Below are 23,880 nucleotides of genomic sequence, written 5' to 3' on the forward strand. Positions count from 1 at the left end.
AGTAGACCTCCTACTGTGGAAGTGTGTTTTGTTTATTTTTACAGTAAGCATATGACAAAAGCCAAAAAGTGTTGTTTTACTCTACATTACATCCTGATCAACCCAGTAACTGCCCACTTTAAGACCCATATGCTGTTAATAATGCCTGCACTAACAGAAGAATGTCTGCATTTAGAAAATTCTCCACTCAGACAAATTTGTTCAGAGGCCTGAGGAAAAGCTCTTCTAAAAATATCACCTACCAACAGAATGTGTGTTATCTATAACCATGCATAAAAACTGATAAATAAAATAAAGCAGAAATCCATGTAAAATGACTTGTCCTTTTACAAAAGTATAATGTTGTGATTTTAGAGCTTTCAATAACAACCTGGAGGAAGCAAAAGACTTGAAGCTGGAACTCCTCAGTTCTAATCCTACCTATGTCAACTGGGAAACTTCACTTCTTCTGTGCCTCATTTTTCACCCAAAAGCAAAAGAAAGCATAGGGTTCTTTTAAAGATCCAACAGTTAATATCTGTAAAACAACTGACAAAGACAAAGCACTTTAATCAGAGCTAAATACAGTCAACTCCACTTCCACACCTGCTTAACTGAACAACAAAGAAAAGGTACTTTGCCTACTGCTTACATTATAACAAATATCAATTATTTGTATGTCAGTTGAGTACATAAAATGTTTGCGTGCAAAGCTTTTTTCAGTCCCACTCTCTACTTTATAATTGCACTCCAGTTGACTGAATAATAATTTGTGTATAATAACAATAAATGATGGAAGAGAAGCAAATGTCAAAGGGCTGCTATTAGAGGCCTCAAAATGATGGGAAGTAATCAGTTTAAGGGATGCCAGCAGTACTGCACTCACAATTAAAATGTTATTTTCTCAAAGTAAGAAACATTCATTTAGTTCAGATACATGCATATTTCAGTCTTAAGGCTACACACTTACTACACTATAGTCTGTTTATAACTAAGTCCAGCAGGTACAAAATAGAGATCTAGGCGAAAGGAGGACTCATACTGGTAATCTTTTCAGCACCATTCTGCTCTTCCTCCAGACCACAAGGGAGCCCCTAATAAGGGCTGAGACAAGGAACACTTATAGATGGGAAGAGACTGTAGGATCGATACACGTCAACTATTATGGACTCTTCGGAATTTATTTTTGGACTAATCAGTCCCAGACAGTATAACCTTTCCCAGACACTGTTAATGCTGCCAAGGTCTTAAGAGTGTGTACCTGCTGAGGGTAGAAGGAGGTGGTGTTGTTGGTGGTGGTAGAAAGACCCAGGAGTAAGAGAAAAAGACAATTTTAGCAAGTAAATTTTCACTGTAATTTCTCTACCCAAGTTTCCAGTAAGAGGTTCTGAAAGGATCGTTGTAGCAAACTAGTAATGTTACGCTCAACACTTGCTAAAAGAGGGAGTCAGAACAGTGTTTGGGAGAGTCCAGGGACCAGTTGTGTTACTGAGTTGTTCTCTGAATATTATTACACCATGCCACAAAAAAAATAGCAGTGATGTGTACACTGGGTAGATGTAAATCTGTAATAAGTATAGGTTCTGAACATTCAAATGCTTAACTGTGTGACTATTCAATAGGACAATTAATGTACAGATATTTACAGGTCGAGACTCTAAAGAATTTTTCATTTATGAAAATTATTCCATTTTTAATTGAAGTATGTGTACATTTCATGATAAGAAACAGTTGCAACAGAATGCTGAGGCCTTGTTACATGAGCTTAATCTAATTTAGAGGCAGAAAGTTAAAGTTTGAGCATAAATCAGAAGCAGACACTGTTCTTCTGTATTTTATTATTCGAATTATTTATAAGATGTATGGACTTTAAAAATCAAAGTACTCTTTAAAATACTATTTCTATTTATTAAACTATCAAACTCACATGGACTGCAGTACTCAGCATCTCACAAAATAGATTGAAAAATGTAAGTACCTTGCAATTAGGAAGTTGTTCATAACTATTCAAAACCCTAATCCTTAGGAACAATGAATGCATTACAAATACAACACTTGCACATTATTCATAATTGTATATAGCTTTACACTGATAATGTATTTTAAAGATGTGGTGCTTTAAAGCCACAGCATGCAAGTAACTGTTCATGTAATTTTTTCTCATTAAGCTCACTAGGACTGTAAGTCACGAGTAAAAATTACTTATATTTTAAGACATTGAAAGACAGAGCTCTGGCTTATCTGTGAAGCTTATCATCAAAACCCTCTTTGGGGCAGGAAAGGTCTTTTCATTGCCCGTTTGTACAATCCCTCATCAGGAATCTGCAGTGCTGAATTCCAGTAATATTTGAATGCCCAACACACTAAACAAAAAATTCCCAAACATACCAGAGATGAGCTCCATGGTTGGATGCATCAGAAAGAAAAAGCTTCAGTGCTTAATTCCAAAACCATGGTTGAGTTCAATCTATATTATTTTACATGAAAAACAGTTTGGGTTGTAGGAGGCGTGTCCAGATGAGTGCACATGTGTAGCATGAGGTACTGCAGACCTGCCTGTGGTGCTGCACACCACATATGCCACACATGCAGGTGTTCCCCATGCTGCCACTTTGGAGCAAGGGTTTTTTTTATGACCCTGGGAGATCCCAGGGTAAAAAAAACATGCATTAAGGATGGGGGTGCACGTGGCGGAAGGGTATGCTGCCGGAAACTGGAGCCTGCCTGGCTAGAGCCATACTCCGGCCACCGCATCACTGCCACTGAAGCCCCAGAAAGCCCCCAGACCTCCAGGTAAGATTGCTGGCGTCAGCCCAGGTGCTGGCCCCAGCCTCCGCTACTCCACCTGGGCAACATGCCACACACCAGAGTACATGGAAATTCCCCAGGGACAAGAGGCAGTGGCACAACTATATGCTGCTGCTGTTTGTCACCAGGGACATGGACATGCACGCTTGTATGGATGCACCCTAGAAGTCTGAGTAAGAAATTCTGGTTTAGTCTTAAAGTCTAATCCAACTATGACAGAGTCAGTGGAAAAATCTCCACTGATTTCTAGTTCCTACTGACTGAGAACTTTTCTAACAATTAAGGGAATTTAATCAGTCCTACATAAAAGCGGTGACCAACTGTACTGCAAAGACAAATGGTGTTAGCCTGAAGTCAGACCGAAGGCAGGGCAGGGTTATATTTTAGAGACCAACTTGTTCAGGGATAAGCTTTCATAAGTGACAGTCTAACTCTGTCAGGTACTACAAAATGTTTCATACAGGAACAGGTTTTTTCATGTTTCATAGCATCTGAAGAAATGAGCTGTTATTTATGAAAGCTTATGCCTCTCTGAACAAGATGGGTACCACCCTGCACAGCTGTATAACAGCTGAAGGCTTAACAGTGATTTCTGTTTGAAGAATGATTCAAAGTACTTTAAAATCCACATGCTCAGATTGTCTTCCCATTTCCTTCATCCTACAGATGTGCACAGTACTGTTAAGGGTCCAGTTTGGGTCAATATTTGAACAAGATATTCCCAAAATAGACCCTCCCCCCCAAATAAAGCATTTCATAGAAGTCAATGGGCTAACATTTTGCAAGCAGCTCAAACTCCAATTTTCGTTCTGTCATCTTCTATCTGATACAAGTTGTAACATTTTTAGTTAGGGCTTGATCCACTATTTCTCAGAGAAAGCAATATTTAAAAAAATTAGAGGAGGAGTTTGGCAAGTGCTCTTCTGGACAGTCAAAGGAACTGAAGACAGATGGAGAAGCCTCAGCAAGATTTGTAGTTTTCCTAGTATTGTGAGTTAACTTTCACATTAGTCTGCCCAGGAGTAATTTAATTTGAACAACACAGGGTGCATTTGTAGATGCAATTACCACGCTTGAATTTTCTGTGCAGAAAACTTAGGTGCTGCCATGTTCTGCACTGCTGCAGCAGCCAGGGGGAGCTCCAGGCTCCTCTGGGTGCCAGCCCTGGGCTGGCAGGGGACTCTGGGGAAAGTTCTGGGCTGGTAGGGAGAACAGGGATCAGGTCTGGGCTCCAGGGGGTGGGAGAAGGAAAGGAGCTGTCCCTGCTCTCTGGGCAGCTCCCTCCCAGCTGTGCAGAGATTGGAGCAGAGACAGGAGATGCCCCTGGAACCAGGATGACTGGCCCGCCCCCCTGAGGCTTGAGGCTTAGCCAGGCAGAAGCTGTGGCCCCCCTGTCTGGGTTCTCCCAGTCAGCATCTATACATGTGCTTTGGTGCATTAGTTTAAAACGCCATTTTCTACCATCTGTTTCTGTATCTGTGGGTACTAGCAAATAACACTTTCAGTTAATCTACTGCGCAGTAATTGCTGTGCATGTGTAGCTGGCAATGCTTTACTGTACATTAGATTAGCCTAATGCACAGTAAAACATCTCCCACAGTATATAGAGTGTAACATTTCAAACTCTGAGCAAGAAAATTTAATGTTTGGGGGTCAATTCATAGTGCAAGCTTATATTTGAAAACACCATGACTAATTTTTGTTGTAATCCTTTTTAAAGAAAAAAAGAAGCACATGTTCTAACCATGCAGATTGTATTACCTGGTGTATTGGCATGCTCTGATGATGACTGGATACTCTTAGAATCCCTCTGTCCTGTGTCGGAGGCTGGATTCCTTAGAGCTGTCTTTTGTTCCTCACTTGGAACATGGCTATGGGAAGAAGTGGAGGGAACAGCAGGAAAGAGCTTCTTCAGTACTTTCGCTATGAAGACTGTGGAATAATAGAGACAATTTAAATAGGTAAACTACTTAAGTCTCTATTTTTATACTTCCTTTTCACCCTCTGATTAATAAGGGGCACTTCTCTTTCATCTCACTAACACTGCAAGTCACCATTTTTCAGGGACAGCTAACATGGGCAATCAAGTTGAAATAGATGTACTGGGAAACAACTTGACTCAAGAGAGTAGGTATAACACTTGCCATAGATCAGCGACAGGGTTTGAACCCAGAACAGAGAGAATGAAAAACCACATGCACACACACTCTGCTTGAGTGAAAGTTATTTGGCAGTAGAGGAAGCAGCTGTCGTGTCCTGCTTATATTATGACACAGGGCATTTTTACAAGCATCCTACACCAGGTTTTTATGACTGCTTAAAATTCAGGTTTCTTATCTGGCACAGAGACATTTCCATTGAGCCACTGATTAAAATCAATAAACTACAAACATTTAATCATTTTAAAGTAACATGGACGGTGCCAACAGCATATGCCAACGTAATACTATAAAAGAGACAGTATTCTCACGACTCTTCATTTCCTACCATCCCATACCTGCAAGCTGATATCATCATGGTTACTTTTGTACCACACATACCTTTTCCCAAAAAATTATCCATCCAAAATTGGGATGCATGGGTTGGATGTGGAAGCTGATTTACACTCTAGAACACATACATGGGGACACTAATGGCTGCAGGGGGCTGTGCTGCCCTGCCTTGCCTTCCCAGGCACATGGAGAAGGAGTAGAGTCTGCTGCTCAGGTCACTCGCTCTCTCCTTGCAAACTTCCAGTTAATATCTCCTGCCAATTCAGGAGTGGCTGTGACAAGGGTAAAGCTGCAGAGTTTGCAAGGAGAGTGAGCGATGCGTGCACCCAGAAGCATTCAACTATAGTTGGCCCATGTTGTGGCAAGGAAGACTGAAAAATATTTTCTCCATTCTGCCTTTCCAAAACAAGGTGTGCGACTTATTTGGTAAGATTTGTTGTATGTGGGAATATGGTGGTTACTGACATGGTAGGATTACCAATTTTAAAATGTTACATACAAATATATGAACTAGATCCAAGATTGTCATCTTCCTCGTGTGATGCCTGGGTATTCTGTCCACTTCAAAATAAATTTTGTTTTTATCATAGGATGTTGTTATCTGTTTAAGAACCTCTCAGATTCTGCTGTTCTACATAGTCAAACATAGACATTACAAAGCAAAAGGGGAAGAGATTTGGGGAAAAAGATCTAATCTTTAGATTTGACAAGAAAGGACATGTATACTGTGTATGGTAGCCTGCTGTGGATTCTTACAAAAATAACATTGTTACAGAAGGGTCAGTCAAGTGTAACTAAACATAAGGAAGTTTCCATTATAAAACAGTTTCCTAATACTACAACCTCCAAGCTTGACAGGTATGCCTGGAAATTGCTTTGAAATTTGTGAAAATACTTACTCCTTTAATACCACAGATAAAAGTGCTAAAGAGACCCATTTATAAAACTTTTTAAAAAGCCTTTACACTGAATCACTTGTGACAACTATTTTCTTGAAGAAGCAGGTCTGCATATGGTGAAAGAAGAGGCCCTTAAGTCAATGAGTTACTTTAAAAGCAAAATTCTGAAAATGGTGAACATGGAAACGTTTGGGTATATGTGACAGGTTGGGGTGCCTTGTTCAGGTGTAGGGATTTCCTCCATTCTATGATATATTCATGACTAGAAGAAGCCAAGTATTTAAAATTCTTTAACCTTCAATATTAAGGCTTTTCAGCAGGGGTTTTCATAAAATCATAAAGAAGTAGGGCTGGAAGGGACCTTCAGAGGTTATCTAGTCCAACTCCATGCCTGCACTGAGGCAAGATCATCCCTATCCAAACAAATCCTATGCAATCCATAATCTGATCTCCACATAACACCGTCATCAAACTTGACATAACAAAAGTTAAACATGCACACATCAAGAGATGGAATTAAGCCTTAGAATTGCTACTTCATGTACTTTTAAAGAGAAATTTAGAAACACATAAACCTCAAAATGGATCCAAGCCAAATACAATAAAAAGATGCTGATGGATAATTCATCTAGGTAGAAGGAAGTACAGATCACTGTATACTACATAAATATATCCAGAATTTCTTCATGGCAGGAAAGCAAAAGACAAGGTTCTACCAACAAATACTGTATTTCTCACCACTCTCAATTTCACCAACTTCTTGTGTTTACAAGTACTAATGATATTAGCTGTAAGCAGAGTGCTGACAAAGAATGGGAAAGGAACTGATCAGCAAGAAAAGCCATGTCGTGAAGGTCATAAAATAGAAGAATAAATTAAACATAGCTCAGGCACTAAACAAATCCTTTGCCTCAGTTTGCAGTAAGGATGATGATGATGGACATATAGCACAAGACAATACCAAATAGTACATGGAAATTTAAAACAAAAGAATTAAAAGACAAGGAGGTAAATTAAAAGTGAGATAAAATATGCCCCGGCAAATCACTGCAAACTGGCCTGATACCTTTGATGGCATAAAGCTGTTCAGACAAGAGAAGTGGGGGAGGAGGAGAGACAGGGGGAGGGCATATATCTGACTCTGGGCTTCAGAAAAGCATTTGTTAAGGTGGCACAGGGGAAATTGGCTAAGATAGACTCAATGGAGACAACAGATCCTCTGTCAGAGTAACCTACTGGGATAGAAGGGAACTAACTGTAGAGTCACTTTTGCCCAAATCTGCAGGAGAAAAACAACTCAGCATGTCTTTGAACAACCTGATTTCTCCGGGTCTGTTTATACAGGACATAGATGAAGGGCTATCTCCTAGAGTGAATAATTGCAAAGATCTAGGCATAGAAATAGAAAAATAAACACGATATTTGTCTCCTTGAGTACCTTCCACTTTATAATGTGTTTGCTTTCTTGTTTGGACCAGAACCTGAGAAAATCCCTTGACCTCTTGTGAGTACTCCAGCCTTCCAGGCTTGTGTCTGTAATACTACCTGTCTTGATAGCCTCACCTATTGGGAAGATTGCCTTGAACCTGTTTAGACACTTCCATCATCTAGATGACCCCAAACCCTCCAAAGAAGTAGGATCCCTTTCCTGTGGGAGATGAAAGAGTTCTGTTACTCCAATAAGAACCTGCATCTTGTCTTTTTTGCAATTAACAATTAGCACTTTGTAAATGATAGTGTTTTCCAATCTTTGGATTGGCAGTTCATGGTGATTAAATTAAGTGACTTCTATAAATTTGTAGCTCTACCCACATCCTTATCAAATGGACAAATGGACAAGCCTTGGATAAGGAAGTTCAAGACAACTGTCTTCCTGTCCAAGACCTACCATTGACTCTATAAGCATATAGTGTGTTCAGATGGTGCTATTGCTCAACTAATTACCTTTATGGATTGGTTGTCCTTCCCAGTCAGAGCCTACAGAAAATGTCGGAAAAATGCTTTGATATATTGATACAGAAATACAGAACAAGTACAAAGTAGTACACTCTAAAAGAAACATCAAGTACACAAAAAATAGCTAACTGGTTAGGCTGCAGTATCATACAAAAGGACCTAGAAATTACACTGGATTGCAATTTGAATGAGTCAGCAAGAGTACAATATGGTCCAAAGAGAGACTGGAATATATTAACAGAAAGCATAAATACAAGTCTGGGGAAGTGATTTTTCAGCTCTATTCAGAATTGGTGAGGTGATACCTGGAGTACTGAGTCCAATTTTGGGTACCATACTTCAAGAAATTAATTAGAATTAAATATCATAAAGAGTCCAGAAGAGAGCAAGAAATTATACGTAAACTAGAAAATGCCAGGATTAAAGGCTGTAAGAATTAGGATTATTTAATCTAGAAAAGAGAAGACCGTCTAATAAGTCATCAAATACAAAAATGGTGGGTAAAAAGAGGGATGGCAATAAATTGTTCTGTGTCTACCCAGGACAATAATTAATGGGCTCAAATTGTAACACGGGAGATTTAGTTTGGATATTAGGAAAGCTTTTTATCTATGAGAGTGGTTAAGCATAGGAACACATTACCTAGAAAATGGCCAACCTGTGGCACTGGCACACACCAGACTTGGGAGGAGACAAGCAGCACAGTGGCAGGTAGGGGAGGAAGAAGAAGGCAGAGCAGCAGATGGGACAGGGAGCACAGGGAAGGGAGCAGAAAACAGAACAGCAGGTTAGGCAGGGGAAGGAGAACAGAGTAGCACTCAGGGAGGGTGCAGGGCTAATCTTCAGTACACCTGCCAAGAAGGTGAGGCCCCACTGCCCACAGCAGGGGTGTCAAGTCGCCTGTGGGCTACATCCAGCCCACAAAGCCCTATCATCTGACCTGAGAAGCCCTATCATCCAAACTCCAGTGCTGCCTGCAGGTCTCAGACTGGACCCACACGCCACATGTAGAACACACCAGAATGGGCCATATCCAGCATCTGCATGCACTGTGAGGGGTTGTATCTGACACGTGGCATATGGTGCTCATGCTGGATTGGTCCCATATGCCTGTTTTAGTGGATACGGCTGGTCTGTGGCCCCAGTCTAGCTCCACACTATTCATCCAGCCTATAAGGATGGATGAATATGACCCCTGACCTACAGGAGTTGTGGAATCCACTTTATTGGATGTTTAAGTGCAGGTTTGACAAATATTTGCCTGGGATGACCTTGTCACAAAGAAGGATGTGAATTAAATGCCCATGTGACATCTCTTCTTTAATACAGTTTTGACACAGGATAAGAGTCTACATAAGGACAACTACCACAGAGCAGCTAAATGTACTACAATGTAAAAATGTAGTTTATGTTTTTACTCCAGTCCCTCAACTGGAGACAACGAAGGAGAAGAAAGATCCATCTGAGGCAAACTGAACCCATGCGATGCAGCCACATAAAAGACTAATGTGATTCAAGGTTATACGCATTTATTTTTGGTAAGAAGACAAGAAGACAGTACCATAAGACCTTATCTAAATATTCTGGACATTCACCTATGTGCAAGAAAGATGAGTTCATACAAGAACAGGTGCAAAGAAGGGCTACTAGGATCATCAGGGAAATGGAGAGCCTATCATGAAAGAAAGAGGTTTAAAGAACTTGGCTTGCTTAGTCTAAGAGAATGAATGCTGAGAGAAGAGTATACACCAGGGAGAAGAGATGCTATTTAAACTCAAGGACAAAGCTGGCACATGGACAAATGAGTATGAACTGGTCTTGAATACATTCAGGTTGGAAATTAGACAGTTTCTAACTAATCAGAAGAGTGGAGAGCAGTTCTGAAACAGTACAGAATTTCAACAGGATTAGCGGGGCAGAAATCCTAACTCAGTAAAGATGGAGGTTGATACATAATTCTTTTCATAAACATGACCTGGTTGCCCGTAGCAAGTAACAGGTATTGACCCAAAGTTCACTTCCAAACCCACATACCTTCCAGGGGGGGTTGTTTCTTGCTTCACACACAAAACAAATGAGAGACCAGGAGAAGACTACTCTATTAACAACAGAGAATTACTACAGTAAATAAGGCTTAACCAGGTCACTTTGTAGTTTTACAGCAAATCCTTGCTATCTGTTTTATATAATGATAATACCACTCAATGTTATTTGAATTTATAAGGTTCTGAAGTACTTTAGTCTGCAGACAGAAGCAAGTCAAAACAAACAAATCATGAACGTAATTCAGACATCTGATGAGTCTATTAATTCCATTTTGTGAAATGGATTCAATAAATAAAATTAGAGTGCAGTTCACAAGTGAAAACAGAGGCAACATCTCTTTTTTCCCCCTAAACACTTTAATAAACTTGGCTTAGCTCCAAAATGAGGAAAATTGAAAATTCCTAATGTAGTGCCATATATTTCTACCATTGCTTATCTATGATCCCATTGCTTTCAGTGAGACACCTCTCTTATTTTGCATAAGAATGAAACCAGATATCATTAGAATCAAATTCTACTAACTTCACTCACAGGATTAGCTCTTTTGATACATGCTGTGCTTCTTAAATAAAATGCATAGTTTGGCCTTTATTGGTGAATGGCAGTACACAGTTGAAAAAGGCATCACTGAATAGTATGTACACACACAATTTTCATTTAGGAGAGGACCCCTAAGTATTCAAATTTAAATATTGTTTGCTGAGTCTTTTAAAAGCCTTAATTATTTTACTGTGAAGCATAACGACTGTTCCTAGAGGCATAAGAATGATGATAAATGTGGCGTGTCTAGTAAGAAACAGAAGGAAATATACTTTTGTTAAAAGTTGAGATACTTTATAATATATTCCTAATTGATATACATTAGCTAAAAGAAAAACTGTACTGGAACCAAAACTCATGGGTCATTTCAGTCATAATGACTATGCTGGGTATACATCTTCCACTCTCTTCCCTTCTAGTCAAAACAGTTCTAAAGTAGTTGCACATGAATATAGACTAGACATTACTACCCCCCTCACTCCCCAGCACGACTACATTACGGAGGGCTGGAAGGGTGCTCAGGATGTCTAGTCCAACGCCCTGCTCAAGGCAGGATCATTCCCATCTAAATCATCCTAGAAAGCAGGGTAGATTTATACCTTAGACCAGTGCTTCCCAAACTTTTCCTCTGCATAGCCCCATTTATGGCCCCATTTCCTCAGCATGGCCCCTCACTCCCAACCCACAGTCCCCCACAACCCTATCCTCTAATGTTGCAACCCCATTTGGGATCACAACCCACAGTTTGGGAACCACTGCCTTAAACTAATCAAAGTGACTAGGGACAGATATTATAAAAGCCAGCACCTGAATTGATTCAATCTTTGCTAACCTGCAAAGCTTGAACTAATTTGGAGGCGGACAGAAATTCCCTTTTCATTCCAGAAATGCAGGCACATGCCTGCAAGGGCTCAGGCTAGAAGGCGGGGGATTCTAGAACAGCCCTCTCTACTCTTCCACAGTTCTAAGCTGACCGGGGGGGACGGGGCGGGGTGCTGTGGCCAAGGCCTGGCAGGATGCTCCAAATTAGGGAGGGGTGTAAACCCCAATGCTGCCTGCAGTCCCAGGCTTTTTCCCCTGGCTGCTCCAAGGGCAGGGGTGTTGCTACACCCTGCATCTGTTGATACTGAGCTTTTTACTCTCCATCTCCCTGCTTCTAAAGACTGTCTGCAAACCACGTCATTTCTAACACCTTTCTCTGTCCCCTCTTGAAGACTGACAGATTGCAGCCCAGCAGGGTTCTTCTCAGAACAAGGTTTATTGGCCCACCAAGCCCTACAAAAGAAAACATCTCTCTCATTGTTTCAATCCCTTTTATCTGTAGGGTGCATTTGCATTTGCAAGCCACTAGCTGTCTGCCCTTTGTTCCAGTGAAATTGGAAACCCACACAGACATCTCTCAACATTAGCTAGCATGGAGGAAGCGTGGCCAGATGCCAGGTCCCTGTATTGGGGTCCCTTCCATGGGAGAGGGGTGCGAGGGAGGATCCCTGCTTGAGCAGCCAGCGGTGGGTGGGGATGGAACAGGAGGAAGCCTGTGGTAGCTGCTGTAGTCCCTCAGCCAGCCCGAGCAGTGATCGTGCTCTGGCTCAGAACGAGAGGAGTGGGGCCAACCCTGCTGTGCTTCAGCAGACAGCCCCTCAAACATCTGGGATGCTGGGGGACTCTGGTTTAAGATAAACCAGGAAGGGGTCTGGGACAGACATTATGTAAACTGGGTTGGCCCAAATCGGTTTCAGCCATTTTCAAGCTGATTAATTTTTAATAAATAATTTTTAAATGTATTCAACTCTAGAATTAGGAAACGCATTGGATAAAGAATGGAATTTTACTGGGACAATAAATTCAGAACAAGCATACACTATGTCAATTATTCACACTATACATGTGAAACAGTGATAAATAGAAAATGCATCAATTGATGTAGGGAATATTACTTGTATAAGGCTATGGCAGAGTGCCAAGATATTTATTGTCTTCATTAAAAATCTAGATGTAAAAGCAACACATTTAACTTCCAGAGGATACGAAATTAGAGTGGGTGTCAAATATCAGCAAACAGAAAAATACAGTAGACTGAAAAAAGTGGCCCCTCCAACCCCAACAAAATCCAAATGTTGAAAAATCAGATTTATCTGCAGATTTACATAAACAGTGAAAGGTCTAAAAGTTTAAGTCAGGAAGCCTGGCTTCTATTCCCCGTTTTGCTGCTGAAGTGTCACCACACTCTGGTTCTCCCCCTTCCCTCTGTCCAGAATCTGTTTTTCAAAATTAATGAATACCCACAGCAGCTATTCACATCAAGGGAAGTTACATGGGGCATCTATATTTTCAAATCCCCACCTAATCCTAGACGTACCAAAATTGCTACACAGCAACTGATGAAGTGAGCCCATGAAAGCTTGTGTGCCCTCTCTTTCCTCTTCTGTCTCTCTCAACTAACCAAAGTAAATATTGTTGGGTCTCTCTTTATGCGAATTCATTTTGTGCAAATTTGCTTATATGCGATGACCTTATTTATACCAGAAATTCACTTTGTGCGAGAAAATTCTGATCTTATGCGAAGTCGGCTGGCAACGAACTCCCTGCAGGCTGGCAGAGTTCCAGTCTGCAGAGAGCTGGGAGGAAGTGGAAGGAAGGCAGTGAGGCAGGGGGTGCCACGCACATGTACAGTACATGCACATGGCCCCAGATAGCCTTGGAAGCAGCTCTTGAAGGTAAAGTGGCGGGGGGAAGAGGGACACTGAGGCCCCTGTGGGGAGGAAGCTGGGCAGGGCTAGGGTTGCTGTCCAGCGAGGGATGCTTGGGACCTGGGGCCATAGTGTGTAGCTGCAGGGCTCCAGCAGGGAGCAGAACAAAGTCTCTGGTGGCTCGTCAGGGGAAGAGGAGTGGGAGGGGGAGGGGAAGGGCTGGCTGCCCACTGCTGCTTACACTTCCAAGGGGAAGGGGCAGACACACGGGCACAGTGGGCTCTGGCCCTGATTCTGGGCCTGTCTCGACTCTGTTCCGGTGCCTTGCACCCCGCTGCCTTGGCCATATGGTGCGGGGCTGCACCCCTCAAAGAACAGCAGGCACATGAGGCGCATCCCCAGGGCAGCGCAGCACAAGCAGCTGCCATTTCCTGCCTCCCTGCTTCCCTTCTCTGGGTGCCTCTGGCTCAGTGGGGGGAGAAGGTGCTGCATGGTTGCTGCTAGCAGCGCAAGGTGAGCACTCTCTCTGCATGGCCCCAGTGTTCCCCGCTTCCCTGCCCCAGGTACCTCCACAGTCTAGAGGGCATGACCCAATGCATCAGGGAGCTTGTAGTCTTTCCGCGCAGACCCACTGTTCCCAGCCACGCTGGGATGCACCCGCCAGACTGGAGAGGCACCTGGGGAAGGGAAGCAGGGCAGAAACAGGAGCAGCAAGCAGCCAGTGTTCCCTGCCACCCTTTCTCCCAGGTGCCTCTTCAGCCCACCTTGCACTGCCCTGGCGATGCACCCCCTGCGTGTACCACTGCTTGCAGCGTGGAGCTTGCAGCCTCTCCACGCAGCAGTTATTGTATTGTGTGATTACTGTTTGAATTTGTCATGATTTGGGGGGCAGGAGAATGAGGCTGGTACATATCCCTATTAATTACCTGTAATAATGAATTCGCTTTATGCAAATTCGCTTTATGTGAGATTTTTTTGGAATGCAACCCTTGCATAAAGAGAGACCCGAGTATAAGGTTTGGCAGGAAGCCACTTTTGTTTCTCCCCAAAATCTCTGCTCTGTGACAATTTAATTAGGATGGGCCCAGCAGAGCAGACACACCTTTACCCTATCTCTTTAGGTAACCTGAGACAGATACATTCCTGAGGGAGGAAGATGTCAAAGATCAAAGTCTTTGATTTCAGATGCCGATGGCAAAAGGTCAGATGACAAAAGGTCAGAAGCTAACACAATAAACTTTGCAATTGCAATTTATCCCTCTGTATTAACAGTGCTGCATATACACACCCGTCTGTGCCTCATTTCAAATTACTTGAGTTCTCATACGAAAGAGAGAAACTGACCTTGACAGCCCAGCACAAAAGATAAAGTACCTATAGTAACGAGATTAGCTGACTTTAGTAAAATTAAATATACTATGTGCGCCATCCTGTGACCAAACAGAACCAGTACCACCCAAGTAAAAATAAACCCCCTTTTTTATGAAACCTGAGCAAACAAAGAAAGCACAAGTGCAAACTCATTACTTATGATTGGTGTATAGTAATTGGTCACCTGTGTCAAATAAAACTTTGAAAGAACTTCCGCCCAGAGAACAGAGAACTGTGTATGCACTCAAGAAGAACAGATCGTGCATCTCTCCGCCTACGTTATCTTTCTGGTGTATCTCGTCTTATCGGTCTGTTTATCTCTCTATCTTTGGCGTTATCTTTCTTATCAAGAGCTCTTAGTAATCTGCAGACTGCAACGACTTATATGAATATCTCGGAAGCAACTGTCTTACCCACCCTGTAAATGCTGGGTAACATGATATCTGCATGCTGTAACTAAATCAATCAACTCCTCTGCCTACGCTGCAAGCCATCAGTAGCGTAAGTAAAATAAACTTTTCTGTGTAACCATCACGCTGTGTTTAAATCATACTGACTCCTGCTCACCGTTATCACCCACCTGCCCGGTCATAAACCCCCCTCCTCGCGCCAAGCCGGTCGTGCCGACCCAGGCTCGGGTCAAGGGTGCACCGGCGTTATGGGGCGCGACAGAAGAAAATCTGTTCCCTCTGCCTAGGTGACTGGTATCACCTACCTGGGTGAGGGGCTTCTACCTGGTGGGCTAGAGTCTGCCCGGTAACTAGTGATGTATTTCAAATTGGTTGGCCAACAGCCAACAGGTGCTAGCCTCCACTGGACCAGGTGAATGAGGTCACAAGGGCTTTATAAGCTGAGACTGCCCAGGAGGAGGGGGCAGCAGCCATGTGGGGGACTCAGATTTAGAGAAGACCTTTACCATCTGAAACTGGCTCTCTCCCCCATAACTCATGAGCTAGGAATGGCCTGCCTCCAGAGGGAATCTCCAACAGCCTTTGGATGATGCTTGTTAGTAAGCTACTCGAGATCTGATTAGATATATAGCTGGCAGTAACTCAGATGAGTGATCAAAAGGCTACCTCAGCCAGACTGTTTTGCTCCATGGGATTTCTATGATATTGCTCTGTCTTGTATCCTATTTTCACCCTACCCCCTGTAATCAATAAAGTTCTCCTTTGTGACCAGTGTAGGAGACTTATTGAGGGGTGAGTCTAAATTATGCCTAAGAGGTCCCTTAGGTCTGCAGACTAGGAGAAACTTTCCTTTTTGGCCCCCAACTTGGGGAAGTGCCCCAAGTGCTTGTACTGGGTCGAATAACCGTTGGAGTATTAGGCCTGTGTTTCCCTGAGGACGCAGGGCTTAAGAGGGTCCCCCCTCGGGGTGGTGGCAGCTTACATTACCCCTGAACTCTTTGGTGGGGCTTGAAAGGGGGTCTGGCAGGGCTTAGGCACCCCTGGAGAGACACGTGGAGTCCAGAAGGTAGACGGACGTGGTGAGGTGGGAGGCTCAATGCAGGAGCTCCCCCTACTGGCTCGCCACATAAGGTACAAATCTATCCTGCCTTCTCTAGGTTTACTTTTCTGCCACCTTAAGTTCTGATAAGAATTACAAAGTAAGCTCTTCACCTCACTTGCCTGCAAGGTATGATCTTTTAGGCTAGGGACAGAAATTACATATAAACTGGTATAAGTGATTGGAAATCAGTTCAATCTGTAACACAACTGAAGTTTAGTGCACATAAACAACTTTCAAAATGGCCAAAACTGATTTAAGGTAGACCTGGATGGACATACTATCAGACTTAACTGATTTAGGTTAAATTAGTTTATTGAACTTCTGTCCCAGATTCTCTCCAGATTCAAGTTAACTTACAGTCCCCCAGCATACCAGAATGCTTTGCTCCTCTTCCACAACCCATCCACCCCTTGTAGGGTAGGCAGGATACCCTTGGCCCAAGCTGTCTGCTCCTGCCAAGCAGGAAGGTGCACTTTAGTACCTCCCGGTTTCTGACCTGGGCCACTGCAGGCACGTGGCTGTATTTCCCAAATCAAAAATGCATGTCTCTTCAGTTCAATCTATGCAGTTTAGACTAACCTGTGAAGATTGAATCAATTCAGCCTTGGGCTTTTTTGACCGCCTATACTTAACCTTAAATGCACTCAGAGTATATCCAGCCACATACAAAAGAAAGCCAGAAAAAGTGAAGTGTTTGGACCATGTGGGACGTGAAACACCAGGTTCATTTTCCACCTGTGCTTCAGGGTATCTGAGCTCATGTCTCCATGTTACTGTCCCAGCCACCAGGCTATAGGGCATAGTATAGGACATTAAGGGCTAAATCCTTTTACCTTATATGTCTAAATGTGACATATGCAGCTTTATTCCTGAAGTTTTTGATGCTGTGGCATAGTTTGCAATTCCATTTCACCCCAAGGCAAAATATATATCATGCTGAAAGTAAACTGTATGGAGAAAAGGCAGCCTTCCACAACTTACTGGTTAGTGTACTTGCCCAGAGAATATGAGGTCCATATTCTAGGCCTCCCTCACACAGAGGGGGATTACACCTACATCTCCTGTTTCCCCACAGTGTTCTAACTAGTAGGCCTTCAGGCTAGGCATTATCCTGATCACACTTCCCTACCCTTTTCTTGACACTGACCACTGAACCATGTGTTTAATATTTATTGAATAGAGTAGATGAACAGTTCTGGGGAAGTTTCTCTTGTACTGGGAACAGGAATCCAGCTAGAACATAGGGCCCTTTGCCATGCAGAATAGCATTCAACTTGCTAAATGATACACCCTCCACTTTCTGCCTCCTAGGCTCATATATTTCACTCTCTTGGCTATTCATAGGATCAGTTTTAAGGGGAAGACTGAGTGGGTGTCTAGATCAGTGGTTGGCAAATTTCAGAAATGGAGGGACTGTCCAAAGTGGGCCGGTGTTAGGAGCTGGTCACTCCTGCTACAGCTATTTCTCCTTGCTGGCTCAGCTGCAGCACAGGCAGAACTGCTTGCCACCAAAATGCTGCTGTAATACTATCAAAGGCCCATCCCCAGAGCTCCATTGGCAGGAACCGGTAGCTCTGTGGGCTGTAGATTGTTGACCCTTGGTCTGTATAATGCCTGCCTGTGCCTGGAAGCAGAATACGAAGGTTGAAACTCTCTTCAAATGGAGGGGGAGCTAGGACATAGGCCTCTTGCTCCCTCAGTCAATGACCTAATCACTAGGCTTCAGGGTTAAAACACGAAGGTCCCCCTCCTCACACCCAGTATTTGGGTTTTCCCTGGTTATTTAGGATTTACCTTCCCTATACATGTTCCTAAATGATCATGCTTTGCTGAATTTATGTCTGGACAGAACACGGCCCTATTCTAGTTTCATAGTTGGTAGGGTCGGAAGGGACCTAAGCAGATCATCAAGTTTGACCCCCTGCCATGGGCAGGAAAGAATGCTGGAGTCAAACAACCCTGGCAAGGTGTCTATCTAGCCTCCTTTTGAAGACCCCCAGGCGAGAAATGAGCACCACTTCCCCTGGAAGCTGGTTTCAGCTCCTAGTTTCCCTGACTGTGAAGTAGCACCTCCTGATGTCTAGCCCAAATCTGCTCTCAGTCAACTTCTGGCCGTTATTCCTTGTTACCGTCGGTAGTGCTCAGGGGAACAGGGACTCTCCCATTGCCTGCTGGTCACCTTTGGCAAGTTTATAGATGGCCACTAGATCCCCTCTTAGCCTTCTCTTGTGGAGGCTGAACAGGTTCAGGTCCCGTAGCCTCTCCTCATAGGGCCTGCCCTGCTGCCCCCTGATCATGTGAGTGGCCCTCCTCTGGACCCTCCTGATGCACTCCAACTGTGGCCTGACCAATATCGCATAGAGGGGGAGGATCACCTCCTTAGACCTGCTCATGATGCATCTGTGGATGCATGACAAGGTGTAGTTAGCGTTCCTGACCTCACCCCCACATTGTTGGTCCATGTTCATCTTGGAATCAATAGTAACTCCAAGAGCCTTTTCTGCCTCTGCACTGACAAGAAGGGAGCTCCCCAGGCTGTAGGAATGGTGCTGGTTCTTCTTCCCCAGGTGCATCACCTTGTACTTGTCAGTATTGAATCCCACCCTATTCTCATCCACCCACCCCTGTAACCTGTCCAGATCTCACTGTAGCCTGTCCCTCTTTTCTAGCGTGCTCACTTCTTCCCACATCTTAGTGTCATCCGTGAATTTGAACAAGGTACTTTTCACTCCCTCGTCCAAGTCACCGACGAAGATGTTGAACAGTGTGGGCATGAGGACTGAGCTCTGGGGGACCCCACTGCCCACAATGAGCATGTCTAGTAGGCAGGTGTACATTTCTGTGCCACAGCTGAATTTCAAACAGTGCCTAAGAGTCAGAAATTGCAGTTATGTGGCTGTAGAACTGTTACATGGCAATTACGTAACTCCAATTTAGTTGTAAAGGTGAAACAGGATTTAGCCCCAAGTCTCTCCCACTATAAACATTCCATTTTTTATACATTAGATATGTAAGAGGAAGGATTAGAATCCAGGGGAGTGCTCTAACCACTAGGCTATTAAGGGGCACCATCAGAAGAAAAAAGACCCCTAAGACAGGTCAGTCCTAACTTTAAAAGAAGGGTTGACTTCACCCACATCACTCTTTTCAGCATTTCCTATTAGTTATTTTCAACAATTTGCTGCTCAGTATTTTTTTTTAGGTGTGTAGCTCTACATGTGCTTTGTGTACTATGGAGTGCATGACTGCTTTGGGACCAAGAAACCTATTTGGCAGTGAGGCACCTGGAAATTAGGGACTTTGGAAATGAGTGATGCAGCATCCATGGGAGAGCTGCAGGATACACATTACGTTTGGGAAGATGGTTTGTGGAGTGATTTAGCTCTTCTAAAAATAAAGTAACACAACTGAAAGACAAAAGTTTAATTTCACTGTAAAAATTAAGTAGAGAGAGATGCAAATAGCAGGCATAGATTTCAAAAGGAAGAAATCTGTAAACAACAAATTAGTTTATTTTGTACATGGATACTGTAAATGAAGAAAGGAACAAAGGATCTCAGATCAATTTAACAATGTAGATTTTTGCATAATTTATTTTACCATTAAAATTGTTCTGGAAACTCTCTCCCCTTTTTGTGTCCCCCACACACATGTACATAATGCCAACCAGAATGTCTAAATTACTATGATAGAAAGACAAATTCTAGATGTTTGAATATACCAGCACTCTGTCTGCACCACTTGACAACTCATTTATCGAATTTGCTGAATTTATTCAACATTTTTGGTTTAAATGGAAGAGGGCTTGTGTTAAAGGTTTTTGTAAAGCAAGAGGTGTCAACACTTCAGCTTGCTTCCATAGTGGATCTAGATTGTCTTGCTCTCAAGACTTATTGCAATGCTGACTTATTTACCTAGGTGTTTCATTGCATAGATTTCTGGAGATGAGGAAAGTTTGAAGGTATTCTGACATCTTGTGTTTAGATACTTTATAATCAGAGCCTTGGATAGATGCTTTTATATTATTTGAATGATCATTCAATGAAAGCTATATCCTGCAAGGAGTTAATGACAAATGCAAGGTACTAAGTATATGCATACTGTTTAGCACTACATGGCAAGCACTCAGCACCTCAGATGCTCCAAATGCTGAGTGCCTGGTAATGCACATGAGTAAACAGTGCCTGTGTCTGGGAGATGGTATCTTAGTCTGATCATGCCAATGAAGCAGCTTGTGCCTTTCAGCTGATAGTTTAAATATAGTAGAACTTCAGGATTCAGAGACAAATTCTAGCTTTAAGTGTTCCTGGATTCTTTGTCTCCTTAGAGACCAAGTGAAAGAAATTGAACTCCTCTTAGGTTTCAAGTTGAAAAGCTGAAACATTATGAAAATGACAAGTGCTAAAAATGTTGGATGCATCCATTGGGTAATGAAGATGACACGTTTTCCCTTTCCTAGAACTCATCGATGTGGGACACTTGCAATTTTTAGAACAGAGAGCAAGTTGTGACAGATACCTAGACAGGTTGTCAAGAATTAGTCATTGCAGAATTAAAAGGTAGAAACAAATTGACAGAAAGGGGTGTACACTACATCATAAAAATGAAACCAACAAATGTTTAGTAAAGGAAAACCAAAATCTAATTCCATTAAAGAGAATGCAAAAACAGTACCTATCAAAGCTACTGAGATTAATGAAGAGACCAAATTAATGGTAAAATTAAAAGAGAAGACATGTACAAGTATAAAGACCTTATCCACACAGACTTCCTATCCTATACCAAAATGCTGCACAAAAGAGGTTTAAAATCTAAAACAGTAAAGACTATAAGGCAACACTGAGATAAAAGTCCACTTACAAAAGTTTCTCTCAATGCTAGCAAAATCATCTAAAACTTACTGGAGATTCTGGTTTGCTTATCTCTAGTTGTATTGATTACACACAAAAACCGAGGCTTGATCAACATCAGGATAGCACTTTTCTCACCTAAGTGTAGGAAGAAAGAGCTTGCTCTGAAGTGCTCTGCATGGAGTCCCTGTCACATGCTCTTGGCTATCTGCCACATGTGCTTCTTTAAGGACCCCCACCATGCTTCTCAACTGCTTGCTTGATACCTTACTACATGCAATCTGGACAGCCAGAACAAAGTTAACAGTACACAGTAGAGTTGGTTTGAAAAAAGAAAAGATCACTAGAAGCTTGAGATTTGCCCTCCCCCTCCTCTCTCTCCAACACAGAGGAGTTTTTTCAACAAGCAGTGACTAGAGTATCCTCTGTAGCCTTTTTTGTAAAAGATAGTGTAGTACCTGCCCCTGAAGTAAAACAGAAGAGAGAAAACGGGGCAAACAAAACAGAGTTGACACTGATTTACTCATCCACATAGAAACTTGAGGTGGAGAAGGTCCTTCCCATTGCTTTGTCCATCTCCCTGCCAGTGCAGGATCATGCTCCAATTCATTCATTTTTTTTAGCTTTTGCCCTTCATTTTGGATATTTCTAGTCATAGAACCATCAGTCTTCCTTGGAAAAAGCTACTGAGTAGTATACTAAATATAACTGTAAGGGGAAACAGTTTTTTTCACATACCTAAGAATCTCAATTTTTGGAAATTAATACCATTATTCCTAATTATCACCTTTATGCTAAATGCAGATTTCTACATATTTAACTTTTAATTTTTCGTTCTAAAAATGTCTCCACCCTACTAAAAATGTTTATTCTCTTTCTTGAAGTTATATAGAATCTGATGAATTGGAAAACTGTTTGCTATTCTGGATCCTTCATCATTCACAAAGCTTGGAATAGTGCATAATTATTGACCCCATCTGAAACTATAGTTAAATCATTCCTATTCCGGAGTATTCTCTGCAGGCTCCCATGGCAACTAGGTTGAAACGAGTTAGTGCTACACAGATAGGTGTGCTTGGGCTGCTCCTAGATACAAGAGAGATTGCCATTTTCCCTATGTACCTGAAGTAGAAGTCTGGATGTGGCAAGAAACGTGTTGCTTCTTTTTTCCCTCTGATGGGGAAGGTATTTTTCTCTCAGGTACTTAAGGCCAATCTTATATGCAGCTAAACAGGTCTTGGGTGGACTGTAGGCACCTAAGCCACAAAAAGCAATCCAGATCTGTATTGTTCCAGAACCTACACAATTTTCTGGGCACCTAGGTTCATTAGGCATTCCCATTTTGGCTTAAAGATATTCCTGAAGTGTCTTTTTTTTTTCTTTTTCTTTTTTTTTTTTTACTTGGGCAACTTTTCAGGCTTAGACATGATCCACAGGACTGTGTGGGCATCTAATTTCTGCCTAAAATCCATTGTAATCTAGACTACTGCTGGTAAGAAGACTTTACATGTCTATACCCTTGGTTCTTTACCCAACCACAGAATCTGGAGCAGGTCATGAAGGAATCCACTTCTAAGCACCTGAAGAAGAACAAGGAAATCAGAAACAACCAACATATCTTCATCAGGAATAAGTCATGCATCACAAACCGGACTTCCTTGTAAGACAAGAGGATGGGCTCTGAGCATGTGGGGATGGGGATGGGGATGGGGATGGGGAGGGGGGAAGAGAAGTGGATGTGATACTAAGATAGTAAGATAAAGTATAGTATCTTGATTTTAGCAAGGCTTTGGATTTCTTTAAAGTACTAAAGAGAATGTAATGGGAGACAGTATTAGTTTAGCTGAAAGTAGTGTAAAATGGAATGTAACTAGTTGGACCATGCTCAACAACTAGATGTTGAGCCACTGAAGACTAATTGGATGGAGGTATCAAGTTGAGTTTCGCCTGGGACAGAGCCGGTATCATTTAACTTCTTTCTGTCTCTCCTCCCACCCTCCCCACACAAGGTAGGCCATGTACTTTTTGTTTTTACTATTTATATATTAAAGGTTTAAAAGTCAAAAAAGAAAAGTCCCCCTCCCTCCTCATCTCACAGGCCTTGAGGGACTATAACTGTTTTAACTAAAGCTTTAAATCTCCTATCTTGCAAAATCTGCTTCCACCTTATTGCATATTCCCCTATCCTTTCCAGATTGTTTAAGGTCTTCATCGATAATTTGGAAGATGGGACTGAGGGCACGCTTAGCAAGCTGGAGGCAACATCAAGTTGGGTGGAGTTGCAGACACTGCAGGGTAGGAGTAAGATTTCAAGTGACCCTGATTAAAGATAAAATGGTCTGAAATGAATCAAATGAAATTCAATAATGTCAAGTGCAAAAGGCTGCACTTAGGATGGAATAACTGCATGCATAAATGCAAACCAGGAAATGACTGGCTAGGTTGCAGTACTGCAGAGAAGGACTTGGGGGTTACAGTGGACTATAAACTGAATATGAGCCAACAGTATACTTTTCTTGCAAAAAAGTCAGTAATATACTGAGCTGTATTAAAGGGAACATCATTTGCAAGCCAGGGGAAAGGCTTCACTTCCTCTACTCAGCACTGATGAAGCCTTGGAGTACTAAGTTCAGTTTTAGGTCCCACACTTAAAGACGTGGAAAAATTGGAAAAAGTCCAGAAGAGCAACAAAAATGATCAGAGGCTTGGGGAACAACATTTATGAAGAAAGATTGAT

General features: G+C 42.3%; 1 protein-coding gene across 7 annotated transcripts in view; it reads right to left on the bottom strand.

Annotated features, from left to right (window-relative positions):
- The window catches only part of ERICH1 (glutamate rich 1), a 184,273-nt gene that overhangs the window by 145,220 nt on the left and 15,173 nt on the right, over positions 1-23,880 (bottom strand). For 5 of the 7 annotated variants that reach the window (XM_090033161.1, XM_090033199.1, XM_090033181.1 and 2 more), the window contains one exon: positions 4,549-4,658. In XM_090033161.1, coding sequence (XP_089889287.1) covers positions 4,549-4,658 — 110 coding nt within the window. Of the gene's footprint in view, positions 1-4,548; positions 4,720-23,880 lie in introns of all 7 variants that reach the window. The other 2 variants (XM_090033170.1, XM_090033218.1) reach the window with 1 other exon arrangement.

This window comes from Crocodylus siamensis, chromosome 1, assembly GCF_052110815.1.
Source record: "Crocodylus siamensis isolate JL-2025a chromosome 1, ASM5211081v1, whole genome shotgun sequence".
Classification (NCBI taxonomy): domain Eukaryota; kingdom Metazoa; phylum Chordata; order Crocodylia; family Crocodylidae; genus Crocodylus; species Crocodylus siamensis.